Source organism: Megalobrama amblycephala, linkage group LG5 (genome assembly GCF_018812025.1).
Source record: "Megalobrama amblycephala isolate DHTTF-2021 linkage group LG5, ASM1881202v1, whole genome shotgun sequence".
Classification (NCBI taxonomy): Eukaryota; Metazoa; Chordata; class Actinopteri; order Cypriniformes; family Xenocyprididae; genus Megalobrama; species Megalobrama amblycephala.
The window spans coordinates 12267383-12291688 of record NC_063048.1 but is presented as its reverse complement, the minus strand read 5'-3'; the positions used below and the strand labels follow the sequence as shown (position 1 = coordinate 12291688).

The following is a 24306-nucleotide window of genomic DNA, read 5'->3' as shown; positions in this document are numbered from 1 at the left end:
TTTGACAGATAACAATCTATTATATATTCTGTGAAAACAGGTCTTATTATCTTACACAATTTGAATTCAAGCTAATTTATCTGATTTTAATGATTTTTACTGGGAAATAACACAAAAAGTGATTAGGAAATTGATTTTTGCACTGCTTATATGAAAAAGCACACTTTAATAGATGATATAAACAGATGCCCAATTACTCGTAAGTTTTGAATCACTTACAGTATATTCTTGTTGTTTTTATGTCTGAAGCACATATGGTTGTGGGTTATTGCTGTTGTGTGTCCAGTTGAACATATGAACAGTAACACCATCATCAGTGGTTAAATATTTCATGCTTGGGTTTTTAACTTTTGTATTCATGAGGGACCATCAGTTTTGAAAAAAAAAAAATTGTGCTATTTTAACAATGTCCATCTGTATATTACTCAAATGTGCACACTTCAATGAGCCGGACTTTTTTATATGAACTGAGATCATATGTAGTAACAAAGCCAGCACTATACATCTTGGATCAACGGTTGTCGAAGATAATCCTTTTGCCGTGAATGCTCTTTATGCATTGTAAATAGCCGTACTGTTGGATGATCTTAAACCTGTAGCGAATGCCTGAGGATGAAACGCTGAAATGAGACGGACAAAGTAAGCCCTTTCTGAGCCTTTGCACCGAGGAAGAAAAGTCTCCTGCTGAAGACAAAGATGACAGTGTTACGGAGAGGCCATTTTCTGTCCCTAAATCGGTTTTCACAATGAACATCCGTATCATTTTTTGGGATTAGGAACTAGTCCTTTGAACACTGTTGGACTGGAAAAACTTTAGCTAAAAGTTTCTCTCATTCTCAAGTGTTTGATTTATTGAAACAATGAGAGTACAAAGATGTATTATGACTAAAAATGTGAAATAAGAAATGTTTATGGTTTCATCATGTTGTACAAAGTGATTCAGAGATTGCTTATTTAATTACTGACCATAATTACTGACTTGTATTGATTTGTGGTCTCTCTATCTCTCTCTCTCCACCTCTGTATCTTTATCTCCCGTGCACGAATGTTGGCTGTGAGCTCTTGATACCCTTTAAAACAGCCTTTGCATTATGAGTGTGTTAGCAGTGTCTGACTCAGAGCCCCTGCTGACTCACACATGTAGGCTGGTCGCACTGACGCCGGCATGGAGTATGATATCTCCTCTATGCATTATGGACTCAAATGCGAAACGAACCCACATTCCTATTGTGCTGAGGAACTCGAGGGTGTATAGAACTGTTCTTTGCCACGTTAATTGCCAAAAGAGTGTTACTTGCCAAATTACTTACTGTAGATGTCTGTTAGTAAAATAAAGAGATGGAAATAAAATTACATTCACAGAACATTTAGCTTCCCATCCTGATTTCAAGCATGAAAAAATGTATACAAATAGTTCAACCCAAAAATATTTACTTACCCATATGTTGTTATATTTTTCCCAAAAGTTCATTGTGACCACATGTGTCAAGATAACTGCAACCTTGCCCACTCAATGAGCTCAGAGGTATATTATGTATAGAATTAACCAGCAGTCAAGATGATTAATTTACCACAGCATTTACGTACTATGTGAAAACCCTCACACCAAACCATTGCATCCACAAAATACACTGCACGTGCCCATTGCCCCTCGAGTGCAACCTCCTGGGAAAACCTAAAAAGAAACAAAGACAAAAACATTTAAAACAAACAACTCAGCAGTCACCATTCCTTCTCATGAAAACCATGCTATATGTCATTACCTCCCAATACACGTAGGCCTGTTATCGAAAAGAGGGACTCGACATGCTGAGCACTAAAAAATTATTAACAGCGAGTTCAAAACTCATTAAAACACCACATTAAATAAACACAGTAGAACACTAGACTCTAAAATAAACAGATAACAATCAGTGCCAGACCTTGTCTTAGTACCTTGCACTATCCACTGATATAATAGACATCAGCCCCGCTCCTGAACCATCAAAATGCTTAGCAGCTTGCGTTATCCACAGCTATAATCATCATCAGCCTGCTCCTGAACAATCAAAGAGCCCAGCTTCCCATTCACATTCTACTCTTCTGAACATTTATCTTCCTTTAAAATAGTTCTTTTCACCTGGACTAATTTGTGTGACAATTATTAATCCTAACACCCTTTCCGGTTGTGCCTCACACAATTCTCCCCCAGGTCTTAAAGGTGCCCTCAAATGAAAAATTTAATTTATCTTGGCATAGTTGAATAACAAGAGTTCAGTACATGGAAATGACATACATTGAGTTTCAAACACCATTGTTTCCTCTTTCTTATGTAAATTTCATTTGTTTAAAAGACCTCCGAAGAACAGGCGAATCTCAACACAACACCGACTGTTACGTAACAGTCGGGGTGTATGCCCCCAATATTTGCATATATGCCAGCCCATGTTCGAGCATTAGACAAGGAAAGGCAGTATTAACGTCTGGATCTGTGCACAGACAAGGTAAGCAAGCAAGAACAACAGCGTAAAATGGCAGATGGAGCAATAATAACTGACATGATCCATGATAGCATGATATTTTTAGTGATATTTGTAAATTGTCTTTCTAAATGTTTCGTTAGCATGTTGCTAATGTACTGTTAAATGTGGTTAAAGTTACCATCGTTTATTACTGTATTCATGGAGACAAGAGAGCCGTCGCTATTTTCATTTTTGAACACTTGCAGTCTGTATAATTCATAAACACAACTTCATTCTTTCTAAATCTCTCCAACAGTGTAGCATTAGCCGTTAGCCACAGAGCATAGCCTCAAACTCATAGAGAATCAAATGTGAACATCAAAATAAATACTTTACTCACATGATTCGATGTATGCACACAGCATGCATGACGAACATCTTGTAAAGATCCATTAGAGGGTTATATTAGCTGTGTGAACTTTGTAAATGCGCTGTAATATAGTCGAGAGCTCATGTGGCAGGGAGCACGTGATTTAAAGGGGCGGCGGCTGAAAAAATCAGTGCATAGTTAATTATGCCCCAAAATAGGCAGTTAAAAAAATTAATTAAAAAAAATCTATGGGGTATTTTGAGCTGAAACTTCACAGACACATTCAGGAGACACCTTAGACTTATATTACATCTTGTGAAAAAGCATTCTTGGGCACCTTTAATGTCCCCCTACCACATAACAAACAATAAAACCAAGATTCCAATAGAGGTAGTCTGATCCGTTGACTTATAAAGTGACATCATATTTTCTTATGATAAATTTGGGTGAGGAACAGACAAAATTAAGTTGTTATTCTTTGATAATCTTTTTATTTTCTGCAGCTTCAACTTGAGTTTAGATATACCCCTACCCCCAAAAAAAATGCAGATTAATTTTTGAACAGCAAGCTGGGAAAAACATGATCCAAGCAGGTGGCAGTAGTTGCCATAAATAGCCGCTTTTCCACTGTTGGGCCGAATGGTTCTTAGAATGGTAAGGAACAGTTCCAGTTGTGTTTCCACTTGAGCCTGGTACGGCACGACACGATTACAAACAGCTCTCGGCCCGGAATTCTCTGCACAGTTGTCTAACTCTGATCATGGCCTATAGAGGGCACGACAGGATAGGAAATCTATGAAGTTCACATTTATGCGCCGTACGACTGTTAATGACAAATAAACGCATACTCCGAGATCGCTCCACAAAATATGTTTGATTATACCATCTGGATGTGCAATATTGATTGGGTGAATGCACGTTTTAAACAACTTATTGAACACTTATTGTAAGTTAATCGCTGTTCTAAACTAATGCGCTGCTGCATGGTAACAGGCTGTAACAGATGTCCACTGAAGGCAAGTTGAACTGAACCCATGTGCAGTTTATTGAAAACATTAACAGATATAAAATAAACAAAAGACTTGACAAAGCCAGACTTGGCTTGGCTTGACTTGAAATAACATGAACTAAACTTGAACAGAAACATAAACATAAACATAAATGAGAACAGAGCAGAGTATCACATGACAAGACAAACCAATGAGAACATGAACCCATAACCACATGACATGACAATAAACCAATCAGCACATGACACATTAGGCCTGTTCGGCTTCATGCGGTGCCTGACAAAAGCAATGCATTCTGGTTAGAAAATTTGTCTGACTTTGATCGGCGCTGCAGCCGCCTTACGATCATATGCCATCAAAGTACCATGAGAGCAAAATGACCTTGGCCAGGCCTACCCTGGCCAAGAATTCCATCTTCCTCCCTGGCATTCTCTTATCGTTCGGCTGTGCCAACGATTCCGCCTATTGGAAAGTGGACAGTACTGAGTCTGTCAGAAGCAAAAGCTGATTAATTCTGACATTCAGCCTTTGCGCAGGATGAACAAAGCGGATTTGTACAAACTATACGTTACCTTACAATCAGCCAACCTCTCTCCTAAGTCCACCCCAGCCTCCAAGGAGGCCAATAGGCAGAAGAAATCTCGCAGGGCCTCGAATTCGCCTCGCCCAACACCACCACCTTCCTCCCGCACAAGATCCGGTGCTCTGCGAGCGTCGGGCCGCAGTGGCAGATTCCCCAGATTCCTCCACTACAAGACCTCACATGCCTCCTGCTTCGGCTCAGCCTTTCACCATGGCTCTTCCTGCCGCAGCACTATATGCAGCTGGGCCTGCCAGCCCTCCCTCAGCCTCTCAATTTTTTCCTCCAGCTGTTTCAAACCCCTTTCCTTTGCAGTGGTCTCCAGCTCCTGTAGCAGATGCTAGCGTGAGGCTGCCTCCACAAGCGGCACAGGATCCAGACGTCTAATCTGGATCTCAGCATGCGATCAATTTATCATAATTGCTAAACATGTCCCTGGGTCAGAAAATCAAATCGCTGACTCTCTGTCTCGCTTTCTGTTTCAGAAATTCAGGATGCTGGCTCCAGAGGCAGACCAATTCCCAACTCCAGTACCTCACTATTCAGAACTAATATTCCTGTAACCCACCCATTAAAACCCCTTCTCGACGCATCGCTCGACACCATCCTCCAAGCAGTTTCCCCCAGAACCCTCCAATCCTATGTGACAGCATGGAGATGTTTTAAAGCATTCCACTTTTCATAAAGCACGCCATTTCCCAATTTTTCTCTCCTTTCAATCACCTTCTTAATCTACTACCTTAGCAGTGTCAAAGACCTCCAAGTCGGGTCCATCAAAGGCTACCTGAGCGGCGTCCAATTTTTTCACAAATTTATGTACAGCGCTCCCTCCCCCGAGATAAATAATTCTCAAATCTCCCTCCTGATCAAAGTGATCCAAAGATCCCAGCCCACCCATCCCGACGCCAGACAACCCATGCTGTGAGTCTTGATCTCCTGTTGGATGCTGTGAGAGCCTTCCTGTTCGACCATCTATGTTTTCTCCTTCTCCGTCCAGCGAGTATTGATCTCCCAGAGATTGCAGCGACAGCCCTCCCAGTTGGGCATCTATGTTTTCTTTCTTTGTCCAGCGAGGCTTACCAGTCTGATGCCGTAAGCCTTGGTCTCCTGTCGGATGCCGTGAGAGCCCTCCCAGTGAAGCATCTATGTTTTCTCCACTCCGTACTGATTTCCCAGCGGAGACCACAAGAGCTCTCCCGGTCAAGCTTCCATGTTTTCTCTTTTCTCCGTCTGGCAAGGCTTACTCGTCCAATGCAGTGAGTCTTGATCTCCAGTCAGACACCGCGAGAGCCTCCATTTCAAACATCTATGCCTTACTCTCCATCCGCCTGCCAGCGAGGCTTACCCATCCGATGCGGTGAGTACTGAACTCCCGTTGGACGCTGCAAGAGCTCTCCTGGCCGGGTGTTCCAAATTCTTTCACCCTGCAGTCGGCCGATAGGACCCACTCACCCGACGCCATGAGCCACTCCCATTGGAGGCTAAAGGGGCCCTCTTGGTGGACTGTTCAAACCTTGCCGCTCCCCCATCCATCAATCGGTCATGTTCATTGGCCATCCTTGGTCAAGCAACCATGCTTCTCGAAACGCCAGCTCCCCAATTCTCAAGGCTTTTTTTGGGGTCTTTTAGTCTGACGGCAGTCTCTGTACTCCTCCCCCACCTGCAACCGGCAGATTTTCAGCTGGTGGCAGGCTGGCCATCTTAAACAAGCCTATTAACTAACGGAGCACATGAGGAGCAAGGGAAGCAATGAACAAACAAGCAAGAAACAACCAAAATAAAAGCGAAATCTAAACATGAAACAAGACCCAAAACCAAATGTGACACACGCACACACATACAAACTGTAGCATGTACATCACATGCAGATCGCGCACACACAGAAACATTCAGTAGCGCAGAAATGTATTGTCAACACTGTTCTGTGATTTATCAATAAAATTTTTAAGTAGAAACCAGAGATGGGCACTCGAGTTAGAGACTCGGACTCGAATCGCACTCGAGTCGCATTTTAACAGACTTCAGACTCGGACTCGGACACGACCTGAAATGATTTCAGACTTGACTCGACTCGGCACAAAAGACTCGGAATATTTTAAAAACGACTCAAGTCTTTTACCCTTAACTACTGATATAATAAAGAAAGAATTTGTTTTGTGTTTAAATGGTTTTATAATATCTGCGTCACATATATTTCCTTACGTGTCGTAGTAGATTGGACTCTTGCCATAGAATTTGATTACGTATGTCCGTGTGCATAAACTCCAAAATGTCATGATAAGAGTCCCATGAAACATGACGGGAGCCACCATGCCATCCCAGATAGCATGTGGTAATCGGCCTGAGCTCAGCTGCCCCGCGGCGCCTGCGGCTCAGAATCGGCATCGGCGCGTGTTAACCGGGCCGATTGTGGCCCGCAGCTCGCTGTGGGACATGTATATTTGTTACGGCTGTAAAGCACTGAGCCGATTCCTGTTCACTGTAACTGTAGGTTCTTTCGTTTGGGTTTATTATCACGTCAGATTGGCTAGATGCACAGAATGTGGGAAAACAATTAAAGACACCGGAACAACATCATCAAATTTTATGAGACATCGCATCCACAAAGGTTAGTCACATAAACTCACACAACTAGCTATTATATAGTGGTGTAGCTACGTGGTTCATTTGAATTGCCAGCCTGTTAAAATATGAACAAAAAAATCTAGACTTTAAACCTAGCACTACGTTTCATCAATCTTCATATTATTTGCAGCTTTTCTATTTCTTAATGTGTGTCCATAAGAGAGAGAGATAGAAAGAGATGTTAATCCATTTATTACTTAAAGCTCATATTTTAACGTATCACAATCAGCATGTGTAGAGTTTTATATTGACATTCTTAAACATTCCAAAGTTTGATATTCTGATAATGACTGTCGTCAATAACAACGAAGCTGTATAACAAACAGCTGTATAACAAACTCACTGGCGCCATCTTGTGTCCGTTTAGCGACTGTATTGAAAATGTCTACTCCTGTTGCCAGGACGTTTTGTACATTGTAATGGATTATAAAGCAAAAAACTGGATGTACATTAACCCTTACATCATAGGACCTTAATTTCAAATAAAACAGATTATAGAAAGATCATATAATATTTCTATATAATTACAACTAGGATAAACTAGGATTTGATTATGAGATTTGATTTTTTTTTTTTTTTTAATGACTCGAGACTCGACTCGGACTCGTGACAAAAGACTCCAGACTTGACTCAGACTCTAGTGATAAAGACTCCAGACTTGACTTGGACTCCAAATAAAAGACTCGTGAACATCTCTGGTAGAAACTGAAAAGTTCTAGCATATATTTCTTAGTTACTAAATCCCACAGCTTCAGTCGATAGACGCTGCCAAGTAGAATTAATTCTCTCACTAATGTGTTCATATAAATGTAATCTTTACTGTGCTACTTTATCTGTATATAGAATGAGCAGAAATCGGTGAGAAATATGACCCAAAGACAAAAGAACTGATAAGCTGTTATGTAAGAGCAATAGCCTTGTGGGAAGCGCTGTGTCATATGCTATAGCTGTGCATGAGGCAACCAGACTTCGTGTCTGAACCTAAACCTAAAATGGTGATGATGATCCAGGTTCCTCCAGTCCGCTGTTTGGATAGGAGGGCTCACACTACGATCTGAACCCGGAGAGCCTCCATGGACTAGGGCACAAGGATCACACTGCAATTCAGAAAGGGAGAAAGCCCACTGTGCCCAAACAAAGGGCTCACACTGCGATTCGAACGGGAGAGCCCACGTTGCGTTTCAAACGGGGGAGCCCATGATAAATATCTAAGACATGAAAGCTCTCACTGCAGTTGAATGGGAGGGCCTATACTATGATTCGAATGGGAAAGTCTGCGTTGCATCTGGATGGATACGAGGCCAGTGGGGCTTGGCAAGCAGCGAGTTGTGTCCCTTTTTTTTTGAGCTTATGTGGATGTGAGAGTTTGGTGGGCTTGTCTGATGTGGAAGAGGTTTGATCAGAAGGTGTGGGAGGCCAAGCATTTAAATTTGGTGTTCTGATGGTGTTCTGGACTGCTGTGGTGGCTGCTCCTATGCGGAAAGAGTGGGAAGAAAAATATTTTGTGGGGATGCTGGAGCTGGCCTTTGTTAATGCAATGGACTGTTGTTTGGTTATCACAATAGTAGGAAATGGATTCTGTTGACCAGTCAAAGCCCCATAAAGGTGACTGATTCATCAGAATAAGTTCAACGAGATCATCTAGACCTTAAGCTGCTGTAGCAAGAATCAGAAGATGCAAAATGAAAGGCAGGCCTTGAGGATTTATGAGCATGGCATAGTTTAAATGACCTAGTAAAAAGAGCAAAATGTGCTTGCTACAATGGGGAGCTTCTAGTAAGTTTGAAGAGATGGCAATTATTCTATCTATTCTTTCCTTCTCATTGAGAAGATGAATGAGGTAGGGAATGGCGTTTTTCAGTAATTATTACACTGATAGTGTCAAATATTTTCAAGCTGCTTTTGCAATCGATTGTCAAATGGACTGTGAGCAGAGAAGGAAGATCAGCATCAGCACCTGCTAGGATTAGAGAGCAAAGTTGTGAAGATACTGGTGGAGGTTCCAGGGCTACTGCCTGAGGAGGAGGTGGAAGAGGTGCCGCTGAAGTGAGGGTATGAGATGGCAAGCAAGCTGGGGCTGTAGACGTGGAGTGTAGGTGAGGGGGGGGTGAGCTAGAAGCATCTTTGTTGATGGATCTGCTTCTTTACTAGTATAGATTGGAAGAAGAAGAGAAAAAAGGTGTGTGTGTGTGTGGTGTGTGGGGGTTGGGGGTTGGGTGGACATTCAGTGAAGGCAGTCTCATGCTGAATTTTGCCCCTTTGTGAGAATTAAGATCAAAAGTAGAAATAGAAGCAAAAAAAGTTGAGTGAGAAGGGATTTCTGTCTTAAACCTGGAAGATGAGGATCTCACGCTCAGAAGAGGAGCACGTGGATTATTGAGAGCAGGATCGGCTGTGGAACTATGTTCGGCGGCCACTGTGGCTGGCCTAGATGAGACAGGAGCGGACAAGGAAGTACAAGCGGCCACTTTGAGATTAGCATGCTTGGAGTGGTAACTATTCTGCTCTAGTTGAGAAGAAAGAGGAGCTGAGGGGTGCTAAATTTGCTCTTAGGGATTTTTTGTTTTGTTTAGGAGGGCTGGGAATGTTTTGAGAACGATCATATAATTGGATCTTTAAGGATCTGCATGAAAAATGGATTCTGGACGTAGAAAGTGCAGGAATTGACAAAGAGTCTAAGCAAGTGGGTAGAGATGAAGTCTGAGGAGAAGGAGAATGAGAGACAGAGGAAGCTGTCAGTCTTGATGGAGGAAGAGAGAGCGGTCTTCCTGAACGCGGCTTGTATGAGCGCTGGAGTTGGCTACCTCGGCACTCGGGCATTGAATCAGGATCCAAGGTGGAATGATCTGGTCTTGGTTGAAGTAAGATAGCAGGCGTCTCTAGGACGCTGGAGAATTCGTAGTTGGATGGGAATATGTGGATTTCCAGGAGATTGGACATGTTTTGGTTACGGAACATTATAATTAATAATAGGGCTGCACGATATATCGCATGAGATTGTCACGCGCATTTCGTCAGTAAAGCCGGTTCCCTGATTACCGCTAAATCGCCATCACCTGCTTTCAAATGGAGCAGCATTTAATAGACAGAGCCGTAGTTCACTGATGAGCCACGCAATATCGCGTTCATTATCGAAGGCGATTCATCTGCGATATGAACGCGATATTGCGTGGCTTATCAGTGATCTACGGCTCTGTCTATTAAATGCCGCTCCATTTGAAAGCAGGTGATGGCGATTTAGCGGTAATCAGGGAACCGGCTTTACTGACGAAATGCGCGTGACAATCTCATGCGATATATCGTGCAGCCCTAATTAATAATACATTCTTACGACATAACTGCACTGTGCTTATAACCAGAACGATCTTGTGCATTGGATGCTGATATAGTTATTGTTATAGATATCTTTATAGTTACCATTTTTGGTGTAAACAAGCCTTTAAAACTTTTTTTTTTTTCAAAATTAAGATATTGAATATAAAATATCTTAGGTCACGCTTATAGGACCTTGACAGACATTTTCACTATAAACTGTCATTGTACTATATGTAAAAGACCAGTGTAAAGATTCTACAAAATTACTACTTTTAGGGTTACACTGAAATAAAATAATAGCAAACTGACTTAAAATGATATAAGAATGAGTAAAAAAATTGTGAAATGTTTCTTTAAGCGACTGCATTAAAAACACAACTGCAAGCTTACAGAATTTCACCACCTGCATTAGTCAAACAGCAACATGCTTTTTCAGCAACATATCTCAGACTGGTAAAAATAGCACACCTAAATCCACTGTACACTGAATGATGACACCACAGGGGCAGTTTGGTGTGCTGGCCATCAAATCCCTCGCTGTTGTCGTGACTTCTCTGTGTTGATACTCCGGCATTCAAAACAATAGGACAGCAAATTGTTCAGGTAATATGCCAGATGAAGTGGTAAAGTTCATCCAGTTACTATATATTTTCTCTATTACTTTGAAGAGGGAATGTGTATGTTTCTTTGCATGTTGTCTGTGTGTGTGTGTGTGCCCACATGCAGATGACAAGAATATAATCAGCGTGTAAATCCATATAGGACTAAGCTTAGGCATTAAATTTCATTCTGCACTGGGATATTTAAAGATCTGAACAACAAAATCCACAAACAGAGAAATAATGTAGATCAAGCAGATTTTACACAATACCATCGGAAGCACTACTGCCACAGTTCAATGAAAACCACCCATGAAATTTAAGGCCCTTTCATTTTTCTGAAGGATCATAAAAATGATGATTGCTAGATGATTGCTAAAGGCTTCTGCAAAGAGCCCAAAAAGTTTTGGAAAAATACAATTAGAAAAATAAAATAAAATATTGAACACAATGCAGTACACTACAGTATTTGGTTACATGAGTTACAAAGCTACATGATTAAATATCTATACACAAAACATCGGTGTCTATAAAACAATAATAATAACAATAATAATAATAAAACCTTTCCGTTTTAAGCATAACTTGTCATGCAATGTTTGTGCTTCATAAATTACATAGCTTTTTTTGATTCACTTGTTTCTGATTGGTCAATCGTGGCATTCAGCCAACAGATATTTCTAAATGGTTTCTTTTTCCCCGTTCTCGTTTTGCCTGTGTTCCTGGTCATTATTAGTTTCCATGGTTTCTGATTAAACACAAACCTGTTTCTGTTCCAGTAAATTACCTCACTCTGAGTACTTAAGCCCTTAGTTTCTCTCAGTTCTTTAAGTCTCGTAAATGTTGAATGTAGTGAATTTCTCCTTGGATTTATTATTAAAGACTGTTTATTTTCCTGAATATTTTTTTGCTGCATCTATAATAATGGACTTCCCAGCAGCCCACCTTCTCTGCTTAGAGCAAGAAGAGCAAACCCTTGAGGATTTTTTTGGAAATTTGAGGACATTTTTAGACCCGGTGTGCCTCACCCACTACACGGATCCAAGGCACGCTTTGGCTGTGATGGTCCTCGGGGGAATTTCGTCACATTTGGAGGGTGGGTGCTGGTGAACAATGGATCACAGTTCACTATCTGCCCCACAGAGGAGAACATCACTAACCCCACTATGGATCCAGAGCTCAGCCAGCTGACCAGGTCTGACCAGGTGCGTGAGCAGGCAACACCGTCTGTCTCAGTGAGCATGCTCATGGAGTTTGAGGGAATGGAATGGAGCCCCGCCCACACTCCTACCTCTGAGGGTGGCATCTGTAATATTTAATGAGGATTTGGAAGAGAATTATCCCCGTAGTCTCCCGTCTCTGCTGGTCCTGCCCAGCTCCAAGTCTCCAGTGTCTCCGCTGGTCCTGCCCAGCCAGTTCTTTGGCCCCGCTTCCGCTGGCTCCCTTTAGTTCTTTGGCTCCTCTGTCTACTTCACTCTGCTGCGTGGATCCACCTCGGGTCTTCTGGTCTCCAGCTATGCCTTGGTAAGTGAATCCCGTCTCCAGCTTGGGCAGCCGAGCCTGTCACTACACCTTGGCCCGTCGACCAGTCGGCTCCACCTTGGCTCCTTGACCGCTCAGCTCCACCTGGGTCTGTTGTCCTTAAAGCTCCACTGGGACTCCCCTGTCCTTCCGGCTCCACCTTGGTCAATCGTCGCTCTGCCTCTGCCACAGACTTTCAATCTTTCAGCTGCTCTTTATCCCTCCACCCCTTCGGCTCAGTCAGGCTCCGCCTTCCCTCTGGGTCCGCCTTGGTCCTTAGTCCCACCAGCTGTGCCTCAGTCCTCCGGCACCCTGGCTTCACCTCGGCCACTCGTCTTCGCCTTGGCCTCCATGATTATTAGAAAAAAGTATAAAAGGTCCTCCTCTAACACAACCCCTAAACATAATCATTGGGGCGTAAGCAGATTGTATGAAAATGTACATATGAGATCATATGAATTAATACAAATTTGCCACCAATTCGGCAAAAAGTAAAATAGTTACTAATTGACATGAGATTGTGTTGTTATATCAAAGACTTGAGGTGGGCCAATAAGCAACACCCTAGCAACTGCCTAGCAACACCCTGGCAACTACACAGAGCATCCTAGCACAATGGTAGCACAAAGAAAATGTGAAAGTCTACTTTATAACTGCAAATTTTGCAGTAAGCATTAGTGAACTCTGTGTCCTACAAGTTAATCAGCTTTTATTGCATATCCTGTCACCTTGTCCTCCATCAATCCCGCCTGGGCATAGCTGAGAGAACGTCTCAGGGTCCCTGAAGGGGTGTACAGTTCTGCAAAATCATAGGGTTTGTGATTTTGCCTCTTTGTCTCTTTGTCCACCAAGCCTATCTTATTTCCAACGGAGAGCTCTGCCGAGGCTTGTCTGCTCGGAGCAGCTGGGAAAGGCAATCGTCAACTCAGAGAAGCTGAATGGTGTGAGACCACTTATTGCTGTGAAGGCCACCTGATCTCAACCCAATGGCTCCACTTATGCTGTCAACACTTTGTTAAGCATCTTAGTCCTGAGTAGAATGTGTGAGAATGAAGTAGCTGAAGAGATGCCGCCTTATAATCAGTGTCAGATCAGCAGATTTTACAGCAGATATGTCACAACAGATTAAATAGACTGTTGGTAAGAATACAATTGTAAGATGGGCTTATTGTTTCTGCCATTAGTTTCAGTAAAAGGTAAAAAAAAAAAAGTTTGTTAAAGTTAGCACATCCTTCATCATCATATTATTAAATTATTTTTTAACTATTAATGAATATTTAAACTGGATTGTAAATATCAGATTTTCAATGTGGTTGGAGACTAAAACTAACTAAAAAATAACTGGTAATTGAAATAAAGCTGAAATAAAATAAAATACAAATATTAGATGGAAATTTTTAACTTAAAAGCCTGAAATGAAAATGAGAAATATTCTCTTGGCAACTAACCGAAAAAAAGTTGAAGTACTAAAATAACTAAAAGTAAAAAACTAATTAGAAAGCACTGATGCATTACAAGCTAAAAGTACTTGCTTTCAGGTACTTGCTTAGAATATGTTTCTGGCTGCAGCTCATCATTTGCTATCATAACCTCCATTTCTATAAAATGGTAAAAGTCTAGAAATATTAGAAACATTAGTAAATTGTTATGTTTTTGAAATCCCAGTTACTTCCTTTAAAAGATTCCAGATATTCATGTAAAAAGAGATTTTTTCCTCGCCGACATTTCCTTCTCTTAATCTTTCAAATCACACAATCACGTATAAACATACACACATTTTAATCTGGACTTACTTGTCGAGTTTCTGACAAACATGCTGCATGCTCTGGGATGCCTAGCAACCAAAAGTCTGTCCATGTTTGTTTATTCTGAGATGAGCTGCTAACTTCACAGTTGGAGGTTAAACTATGGTCGCAACAGCTGTGCTCTGAGCTTAAAACCCCTGGTGATGGATGTTCATCAATTCAAACATCTAGCAGGTTATGTTGACACCTGGTAAAGAGAACGAAAAGACAGACATGAATGCTTGGGAACGATAATGAGACTCAAAATACTGCTGTCAAGAGTTACGTAATCGTGGCATGCAGTTCTGCAAACTGTCACTTTTGGCATCCAGGACACTTCACTTTACAAGACACTTTTGCAAGAAGGATCATATAAACTGAATGTCATCACACTGAATAAATCACCAAGAAATGAATGCAGTTCTGTTCATTCATCACCAGGATTTGAAACTACAGATAAACTAAGGTAGCATTGATCTTTGCTTTCTTTAATAACGGACCTCCCTTTATGCATGCATGATGGATTAAGTTCTTTAACTGCTGATCTTCAGAGCTATTTTTGCACAAGATCATTTCTCTCATCCTCTTGATAAATGATATGACTACAAACTCAGAGACACATTTTTAATTAGTTGAATGCAGCTCAAGTGTCAAGTGCAAAATACTGCAAACAAAATGGATCTGTTTATTATGGTTCTTTACATATATGTATATATTAGATTACTGCAAACTTTCATCAGGCATCACAGCAATAATACATACATAAATAAAAATAAAGAAAGAAAACAGAAAAGAAGTCTTTGGATGTTGGCTTGAAAAATGGCTTGTCTGAAAGTTTGAATTTGAAACAGCCTGATTTGAGCACAAAGAACTACAAAAAAATAATGCAGAAAATAATCTGACCAATAAAAGTTTATGATTCTTACATACTTTGTTCATCATGATAAGTTTCACAAATGAATGCAACTTTTATGAAGTTTGAAGCTTAAATACAATCGACAAAAGAAGATATATTGAAGAATGTCGGTAACCAAACAGCTGATGGTAACCCAATTTTTTTTCCCATATTATGGAAGTCAATGGGGTCCATGAACTGTTTGGTTACCCATAATCTTCAAAATATCTTTTGTGTTCAGCAGAAGAAAGAAATTCATACAGGTTTGTTACAACTTGAGGTTGAGTAAATGATGACAGAATTTTCATTTTTGGGTGAACTATCCCTTTAAGAGTTATTACGGAGCCCCACACATGACATGCAGGAAAAAAATAGTAGGCTAACTCATGAGCACAATTTACTAATGTGATCCCCCATGCTAAACCATGCACACGATTTATAAATTGAAGGAATGAATTAGTAAATTGCGCACACAATTTAGCAAATCGAGGGAAAGAAATAGTAAACTGTCCGCACGATTTAGCAAATCAAGGGAATGAATTAGTAAATTGTCTGTGCGATTTAGCAAATCGAGGGAACGATTAGTAAATTGTGTGCATGATTTACTTTTTTTTCTTGCATGTCATGTGCAGGACTCTGTAATAGTTGGCAAGAGCGTAATTAGGCTATAAACATAATGAAGCTATAAGTGAAGTTCCTAAACGTAATTTAGGGAGGAGCGAGCCCATCTAATCTTCCAATCAACAGCCAGAGTATATAAGCAGCTGCTTACCTCTCTTCAGTCTCACCCAAACTCCACCTTCATCTCAGGTACCTTGCCCTATGTAATCATATCCTATATTTATTCACTGGGGGGTATGTCAGAGCTCGAGTTGAAGATGCTTCATCGAGCCCCTCCTCAGTGGACAGCAAGCCAAATTAGCTAACCTAATACCCTAAAGATTATATGGGCAAACAAACTCGTTAATGATGCTTAAAGGTCCCGTTTTTCGTGGTTTTTTGAAGCTTTGATTGTGTTTATAGTGTGCAATATAACGTGTTCATGTTTCGCGTGTAAAAAAACACAGTATTTTTCACATAATTTACTTATCTGTATACCGCTGTTTCTACTGTCATAAAAACGGGCTGATGACTTCCTTGTTCTATGAAGTCCCTCCTTCAGAAATACGTAACGAGTTCTGATTGTGCCAGCGGTTCCTGTGTTGTGATTCGACAGCAGTTTAGCGCTCCTTGCCCGGAAAGGTCACGCCTCTTACCATAACGTGGAGATGCACGCGCTCAGTGTTATTGTAAACATGTCTTTAATTTTACCCTATCAATCTGAGCCGGAATCAGACCCGGTGATTGGACTGCGGGATGAAAATAACAGCGTTTCGACGACATGGCGACAAACGCAACTCTTGTGTATTCCTGTGGGCGGAGGTTAGTCAAAAAACTGTTTTAGTGACGTCATTAAAGAAGGAAGTAGAGGGATGTAGTCCAAACTGGCCGTTCGATGTAGGCGACTTCTGTTAAATAAAATATCTCGCTTGGCATTGAACTTTGAGCTTTAAAATTTTACAGATTTTATTTATACTCTAACAACAACATTACACACTAACTAAAGTTTAAAACATGGGATCACGAAGAACGGGACCTGTCACAGACCACTTCTGCAGTCCCATTTAGTTAGCAACCGCTTTTCATGAAAAGTAAAAGCATTATTGATGCATTTCATAAAATGTGAAAATATCTTGAGCTTGCCCAGAGACCTTTTTCAGGCATTTAACCAAAACCCCTTTTAAAAAACACAATAGCTGCATCCGTACTACATTTGAATTTAAATTTACTTCATAACCGTTGAAAAAGTATGTATTACATAGTACGAATGCGTATGAATATAGTATGAATGAAATCCGGACATACCAGAGATTGTATATTATAGGGAGATGAGAGGGTCTGTATCTCTTACCATTGGAGAAAGGGTAAAGGCTAACTTAATTACTTGCGGCACCTCTCAGCCTATTGTGTAATGGCAGTGACATCAGTGCCCGCCGTTCAAAACTCCTTCTCTGCGTACCGCCACAGCCGGAGCCTTAGCATTAGCTGTTACGCTTTTTTGGCTAAAGGTTGCAGGCTTGCCTTCCAGTGGCTTTTACACAGCATCTATTGTTCTATCTGTTAAACAGTAATGCGGCACATTTGCTGTTGGTAATGCCGTAAATGAGTCCTACCTGTCGCAACATTCTCTAGTCTGCCTTCTCTTAAAAAAATACATTTTTATCAAGCTAAAATCTACATATAGTTCCCAACGAAAGTATTGTTTACTGTAAAACATGCTGAAGATTAACGAACAGGCTGTCGATTAATTAAATGATTAGCTATTTCCCCACAAAAGCTGTTTAATCAGCATAGTGAAGCCTCTCATCCTTTGACTTCCTTTCAAAAAACGGCCTCTGGTCTCCTTCCCTGCGTACCGCCAGAGGCGGAGCGTTAGCATTAGCCATTACGCTTTTCTGGCTAAAGGTTGCAGGCTTGCCTTCCAGTGGCTTTGGACGTACTACATCCGTCATATTGTTACAGTCACATGACCTACCAGCGTCAGTTACGTCCCTTCAACTACATTCACAAATCCTCATGGAATAGTAAAGTGTCCATCGAATGCGCACTTCAGAATCTCGCCGGAAATAATAAGTCATCCGATACTTGTTTTTTGAATATTATGAATTCAGACATACTACTCTGTTCGCATACTGTTTTTGCGTACTATATAGTAGAAAAGTATTCGATTTCAGACGCAGCAAATTACATTAAGATGATGGAACATATACATACTGTATACCCCCAACTCAAGAACCAACTCTAGATGACATTTACAGTTAGCCATTTAACAGAAACGGAAACCCCTATTTGAAACCTGTTAAGCTGTGGAAATTGCTACATATTTCTTGTAAATAGAGGTCCAATCAACTCAAAGTAATTTTAGTGGTCACAGAGAAGCTTGGCATCCACTGTAACATTTGCTTCAACTCTCTCTAAGCCTGCAGCAGTTGCTTGAGGGCTCAGATGTGGATATAGTAAGATATCAGATATCTGAGGTCAGAACAATCGCTAATTTCACTGATATTTGAGACTCAAACTGTTGTAACTATGAAGATAATGTGTTAAAGATTCATTTGACACAAATTCATTTGGCTAAAATTATGATTTCTGTAACTCTTACAGGAATAATACAAAAAGTAGTAGAAAAAGTAAAGAAAAGTACTTGTCCAAAGGCCTCAGAGTCCAATCACTGATTTAAGAGCACACAAAGGGAATAGCATTTCAGTGGCACCATTCACTTATCATCTTGACCATAAGGCACGCGTTGTGATTGGACTCCCATAAAAGGTGCAGAGATAAGCAACTGGACCAATCTCCCCAGGGATTTCGGCTAATAAGAGCAATCGTATTTATAGAGGGTCACTTTAATGCATCCACTCAATCACTGGCCGTCTCACCCTGCAGCCCCTCAGAAGCCCATTGAGTCACTGAAGGTGAGTTTTACTCACTATTGCAAATGGCAGTCTGCTCTTCTGATATCTTCAAGGTGGTTTAAGATGCTACAGAAGGGACCTAGTTTGCAGAGACCATCATTTTTAGCGTGTTGTGTCTATTTTAAGAGGAGTTCGTATTTCGAGGATGACACCTTTCTGATTGCTTTAGCCTAGTATGTTGTTACATTTTTATGGTTCTGTTTACTGCTTTTAAGACATAAACAACGATGTCTACGGAACGATTTGACTGCCATTACTGCAAGGACACTTTGCTCGGAAAGAAATACATCCTGAAAGAGGACACCCAGTATTGCACAAAATGCTATGAGAATCTGTTTGCTAACTGCTGTGAGGTGTGTTCTTTGCCAATCGGATGCAACTGTAAGGTAGGCATAAGAACACACAAGAACACATTTATAGTACATTTAATTCAATTCTTTTTTAATGCAACTGAATCAAAAACAATGTTTGTGAGAGCAATTAATGAAGACTTAAAATGAGTGACAGAAAGTCAGAACAGATTTGCAAGCTTCTAACTAGACTTTCTCTGCATGCATAATGAAGGACCTTTCCTACAAGGACCGGCACTGGCATGAAAACTGCTTCAAGTGTGCCAAATGCAGTCGATCATTGGTGGAAAAACCATTTGCTGCTAAAGATGACCTTATGCTTTGCACCGAGTGCTATTCTCATGAGTATTCCTCCAAGTGTAGCACCTGCAAGAAGACCATCATGCCAGGTAGGATGCTTTGTATTTTATATTTTTTGAAAAATATATTCAATTATTTACTTTATAAAATGAGGAATGAAATGTTAAGGATCTCGGTGTATAAAGGTGGCGTTCTGCTCATGTGTTAGGAGCACGAAAAATGGAGTACAAAGGGAACAGCTGGCATGAGACGTGCTTTCTGTGTCAACGCTGTCAGCAGCCAATAGGAACCAAGTCTTTCATCCCTAAAGATAACAATTACTTCTGTGTCCCTTGTTTTGAGAAGCAATTCGCCTACCAATGCTGTGCTTGTAAAAAAGTAAGTTGCATGCTTGCAAGGAATCAGATATTTGAAAAACAATATTACTGTTCATTAAAGTGGTTCACCCCAAAATAACACGCCTACTAACCCTCATGTTGTTTCAAACCAGTATGGCTTTATTTCTAATGTGGAATACAAAAAGAAATGAAACATTTTTGGGAAAAAGGAAAAATGCACTGGTCATTTTTTTCATGCAACTGGGGATTTTGAGATTCAAAAAGCATGCAAAAGCACCACAAACAAATCCAAATTCTCACACAAAGCCATCATTTAGCACCAAAGACATGGAATATAGTGCATGAAATGTATGGACTTCTGTACTTCTATGATATTTTATATTTCCTTTGCATAATTTTTCAACCATGATAGCTTTGTCCCCATTCATAGCAATTGCATGGAAAAAGCAGTACATATAGTTTTGGAACAACACGAAGATGAGTAAAAAATAGTTTCCATCCAACTATTTTTATGTGAATTTTAAGATATTGCAGTTAGAAAAAAATACTAGATGCTAAAAGTTTGCATAAAAAAAAACTTACACTAAAAAATGCTGGGTTAAAAACAACCCAAGTTGTGTTGAAAATGGACAAACCCGGCGATTGGGTTAAATGTTTGCCCAATGTTCTGGGCAGTTTTATTCAAACCAACTATTGTTTAAAAATTACTATATGGCTGGCTTAAAATGAACCCAAAATAGGTTGCATTTTTGCAAAAACCCAGCATTTTTTAGAGAGCATGCACTCAATTGAGGCAGGTAACTTTTTATCCGATAAGAAGACATGCTGGTTGGGTATATTTTAATCTCCCAGAACTGTCTGACATGATTGCGTTTCCAAACAGGCATCCACCTCCAAACACAAAATAACATGACAGCGTTTATTGAGCCATAGTGGCTTCCACAGCAACTTCCAATTTTTATTACAAATATTTTCTGCCAATTTCCCAGGAAGTGACAATTTTGTTCTCCTGAACACATGGAATGAAAATGGTGCTTTATTCGCAAATATTTTATGCAGCATTCCAATTTTGCACATAAGTTAAATTCGCAACTTTGGATGAAAACATAATTAATAACTATTTTATGTTTTGGCAAATTGGTGGTTAACTCATATGAATTTGTACAATCTTACTTTAAAACCTTACTTAAAAACTTTTTTTTTTTTTTTTAATCATACATTTCCATATGAAACACATCGTTCAAATTCATATGAAATCACCACCTCAAAATAGTTTCTCATTTCTCATGCGATCGAGTTGGAATTTTCATTTTTGAGTGAACTATTGCTTTAAATTGTCCAACACTTATTGTGCTGTACTGAAATCCACTTTCAATTCTGTAGGCCATTACAACCGGCGGTGTCACGTATCAAGATAAGCCCTGGCACCGCGAGTGTTTCACTTGCATTGGATGCAAGAGACAACTGGCAGGCCAGCGCTTTACCTCAAGAGAAAACTACCCATACTGCCTGGATTGCTTCAGCAATCTGTATGCCAAGAAATGCGTGGGCTGCACTAAGCCAATTACTAGTATGTTTTCATTCTTTACATCTCGCGGCTATTTTTAGACGCCTCTAAATTCAAATTAAAAATTTCATCAGCATCGTACTTGACTGTAAAACAACGATGTGTGTGTGTCCAGGCTTGGCAGGTGCTAAGTACATCTCTTTTGAAGAGCGGCAGTGGCACAGTGAGTGTTTCACGTGTATGCAGTGCTCTGTGTCTCTGGTGGGCCGTGGATTCCTCACCCAGCGGGATGACATCCTGTGCACTGACTGTGGAAGGGAGAAGTGAGCTCATCTGACAGGGTCAGACAACCTCAAGAGCAGCACAGTTGTCCAACTGTTGCAGGAAAGCTGTTGAGGGCAAAATAGATTCAGATTTGGATTTCTGCTCACATAAGTGGAATGATGAATAAACATGAACAATGAATAGATTAATTATCTATGTCGCCTGCTGATTAGGATGCTTAATGTTTTGTTTAATAAGTTCGTTATAATGAAAATTTGGAAACAATTGTCCTCATGAAGCATGGAAAAATATTGAAAATGTTTGAAAAGTTCAAAAGTTCAAGCGCACACAAAGTGTGCTTTTAGTCAATAAACTTGTGTTTTCTCTTGTCTACTGGCTGTTTTTTAAAGTCTAAAGATACGTAAACATGCACTTCCCCATTCTACAACTACAATGCATACATTAATGGCCACTATGAATTAGGTGAATGGTGGGAATGATTGTCAGGGATCTACTGTATATAGTGAGCTTACCAAAACTTGTATGTCTCTGGGAACAATATCAGTCATTGATATTTTTGGTTCATTTTCCTTTGATAGAAAGACTGTACATTTAAATGCATAAAACTGCTATTTTGTTAAGGCATAATACTAACATAAAAAAACAAAAACAAGCATTACGTAAAGGACACAAAACCCTTTTTGATTCCATGGGGTTGTTTAAAGGGGAACTTTTCTTTTAAGGTTTCACAAGTGAAATAAAGTGAGAAGAGGTGCGTTCGTGTCAGAATTACTGTAATTACAAAATTATGACTTGTAAAAAGCATTCACGTCCTGTAATTACAACTTGTAAACTCTGAATTATTTGAGAGCTGTCTTGTATCTGACCGCTGCAACGTCATGCCTGCGGCTTCAAATAGGTAGTGAAGTAGCTTGTTATATTGTATATTTTGATGTAATTCCTATAACTGACTATTAGTAATGCAAAATTAATCTGAAAATAACCAGACATAAAATACAGTTTAGAGACCCACACTTGAGCACTGTCCAAAGCCACGCCTCCTTTGAAACACATGATTCTGCAAAGCGTCACGAGAGATGACGTTAAATTACCTCATGTCTCAAACAACACAACATTACAATAATAATGAATGCGAACAACTTACAGAGCTCTTACTTGTACCACCTGACTGCTGCAGATTCATTTCGCCGTTGAAAAAGTCTGAGGACTTGAACAGCTACGGGTAGAACATCACGAGTGGCCATCACCTAATTATGTTTACAATATACCTTGAACACAGCATCTTGTTGTTTTAGTTTAGCGGCACTCGGACCAAATGCAATGATTGGATGAACCAGTATAAAAAGTGTTTATAAACAAATTGCCTACACTACCTTGGATAGGTAAGTAAATTTAAAAAGGCATTTGTCTATTGATTAATCAAATTACATTCATACAATTGGCACTGATAGTAGTAGTAGTAGTCCAATCAAACAAATAGATAGTAGTTCAATCAAACAAATAAGCCCGAGGAGCTCAGAGTACTAATTATGGTAATCATGATATGGCATGAAAGCACCTCTAATCCCATAAGTGTAAAAGACATATTTAAACATATTTGTCAAATACTATTTATTTATTAATAATTACTGAGTGCACCTTTAACTATAATCTACTTTTAAACTATTCACTTTTGGAAAACATGTATCTAGACTGTAAAAAAAAAAAACCTTGAAAAAAGTGCAAATGACTGTAAATGTTGTGTTGGCTCAGCAAAAATCCATGAAAAAGTCAGCACAATTACGTTTAATTTATGTAGTCAACCTAACCCAAGATTTTTTTTTTTTATAAACTTAAAAATATTCTGTTCTGTAAACAACACTTTGCAAGTTCATCCAAAAAACATTCTGCCAACTTATTAATTTAAGTCAATCTCATTTAGGAACTGCCCTCCATGTAGTAAAAAGCAAATGCTAATTGTGGATTAAAACATTTTTATGTATACTAAGGGAAAATTAAAAGAAAAATGGATTTTTAAAAGAATGTAGCTAAAAGTGCCTAATGTATAATTGTATGATAATATGAATGTATAATAATAACAACAACAATTATTATTATTATTATTATTATTATGAAAATATGCATACTGCATAATTGTATAATCTTGTGCACAGCATTGGGTGCTGGAAGACTTTTACAGTGAAGTTTCGTTAACAGGAGTGAGCGCCTATGGTCTCATATAATTGTTGTGTAATACGCTGCACAAACAGAACAGAACACAATTTTCATAAATGGACTGTTCTGTTTTACTGAAATGTTATATTTAAATAAACCATACATTTAAAAATATATATTTGTAGACGGCATAATTTTTTGTTGTGCTAAACGTACTCGGTTACTAATGTAACCTCGGTTCCCTGAGATACAGGAATGAGTACTGCGTCGCTAGACGCGATGGGGAAAACTACCTTTTCTCAGATTACTGTGGCCTTTTTTAATAAAGCAGTGAAACTGCATGGCCATTGATTCGTGCAGTTAGAGTAAAACGAACCAATGACGAGGAAGCGGAGCGATGAAGCCCGCCACAGAGCCCGCCGAAATGGGCGGGGTCATCTGGCTATATAACTGGCCATTCTGGCATAGGATCTTAGGATTATTCGACTGAAGCGATGACACTGAGTTGTGCAGTGACATAGCAAAGCTAGCAACACAGTACTCATTCCCGTACCCTTTACCGAGGTTACGTTAATAACAGAGTACGTTCCCTTTCAATACTTCACACGTACTGCTAGACACGGTGGGAAACCAGTACAATCACACCATGCTATGATAGAGAAATGACTGATAAGTAATTAGTCCTAAGGGCCCAGAGGGACTAAGTACAGCAGGGCA

At 39.9% G+C, this 24306-nt stretch overlaps 1 protein-coding gene and 1 long non-coding RNA gene across 6 annotated transcripts; one reads left to right on the top strand and one right to left on the bottom strand.

Moving 5' to 3' along the window:
- Window positions 1–26: 26 nt before the first annotated feature.
- Window positions 27–14378, bottom strand: LOC125268488. Its single transcript, XR_007184898.1, has 3 exons — window positions 14255–14378; window positions 1439–1675; window positions 27–1319 (listed from the first exon to the last, which is right to left on the bottom strand). It is a non-coding gene; the product is annotated as an uncharacterized LOC125268488 (long non-coding RNA).
- Window positions 14379–14574: 196 nt separating this feature from the next.
- Window positions 14575–21803, top strand: fhl5 (four and a half LIM domains 5). Of its 5 annotated transcripts, none has more exons than XM_048190716.1 (6): window positions 14575–14711; window positions 18871–19041; window positions 19220–19394; window positions 19514–19683; window positions 21027–21213; window positions 21326–21803. In XM_048190716.1, exons 2-6 carry the CDS (start codon window positions 18883–18885, stop codon window positions 21475–21477), a joined length of 843 nt encoding a protein of 280 aa, XP_048046673.1. In that variant the 5' UTR covers window positions 14575–14711; window positions 18871–18882; the 3' UTR covers window positions 21478–21803. The 5 variants fall into 5 exon arrangements, with proteins under 5 accessions (XP_048046673.1, XP_048046674.1, XP_048046675.1 ...); XM_048190717.1 differs by lacking the exon at window positions 14575–14711 and adding an exon at window positions 15915–15950; XM_048190718.1 differs by lacking the exon at window positions 14575–14711 and adding an exon at window positions 16541–16562.
- Window positions 21804–24306: the final 2503 nt, after the last annotated feature.

What these genes read in the sequence shown, in the direction of transcription:
- fhl5 (XM_048190716.1), top strand. Translation starts at nt 18,883, where the DNA reads ATGTCTACGGAACGATTTGACTGCCATTACTGCAAGGACACTTTGCTC. An exon ending in CAATCGGATGCAACTGTAAG is followed by an intron (nt 19,042 to 19,219) that starts GTAGGCATAAGA and finishes TGCATAATGAAG; the next exon opens with GACCTTTCCTACAAGGACCG. An exon ending in CAAGAAGACCATCATGCCAG is followed by an intron (nt 19,395 to 19,513) that starts GTAGGATGCTTT and finishes CTCATGTGTTAG; the next exon opens with GAGCACGAAAAATGGAGTAC.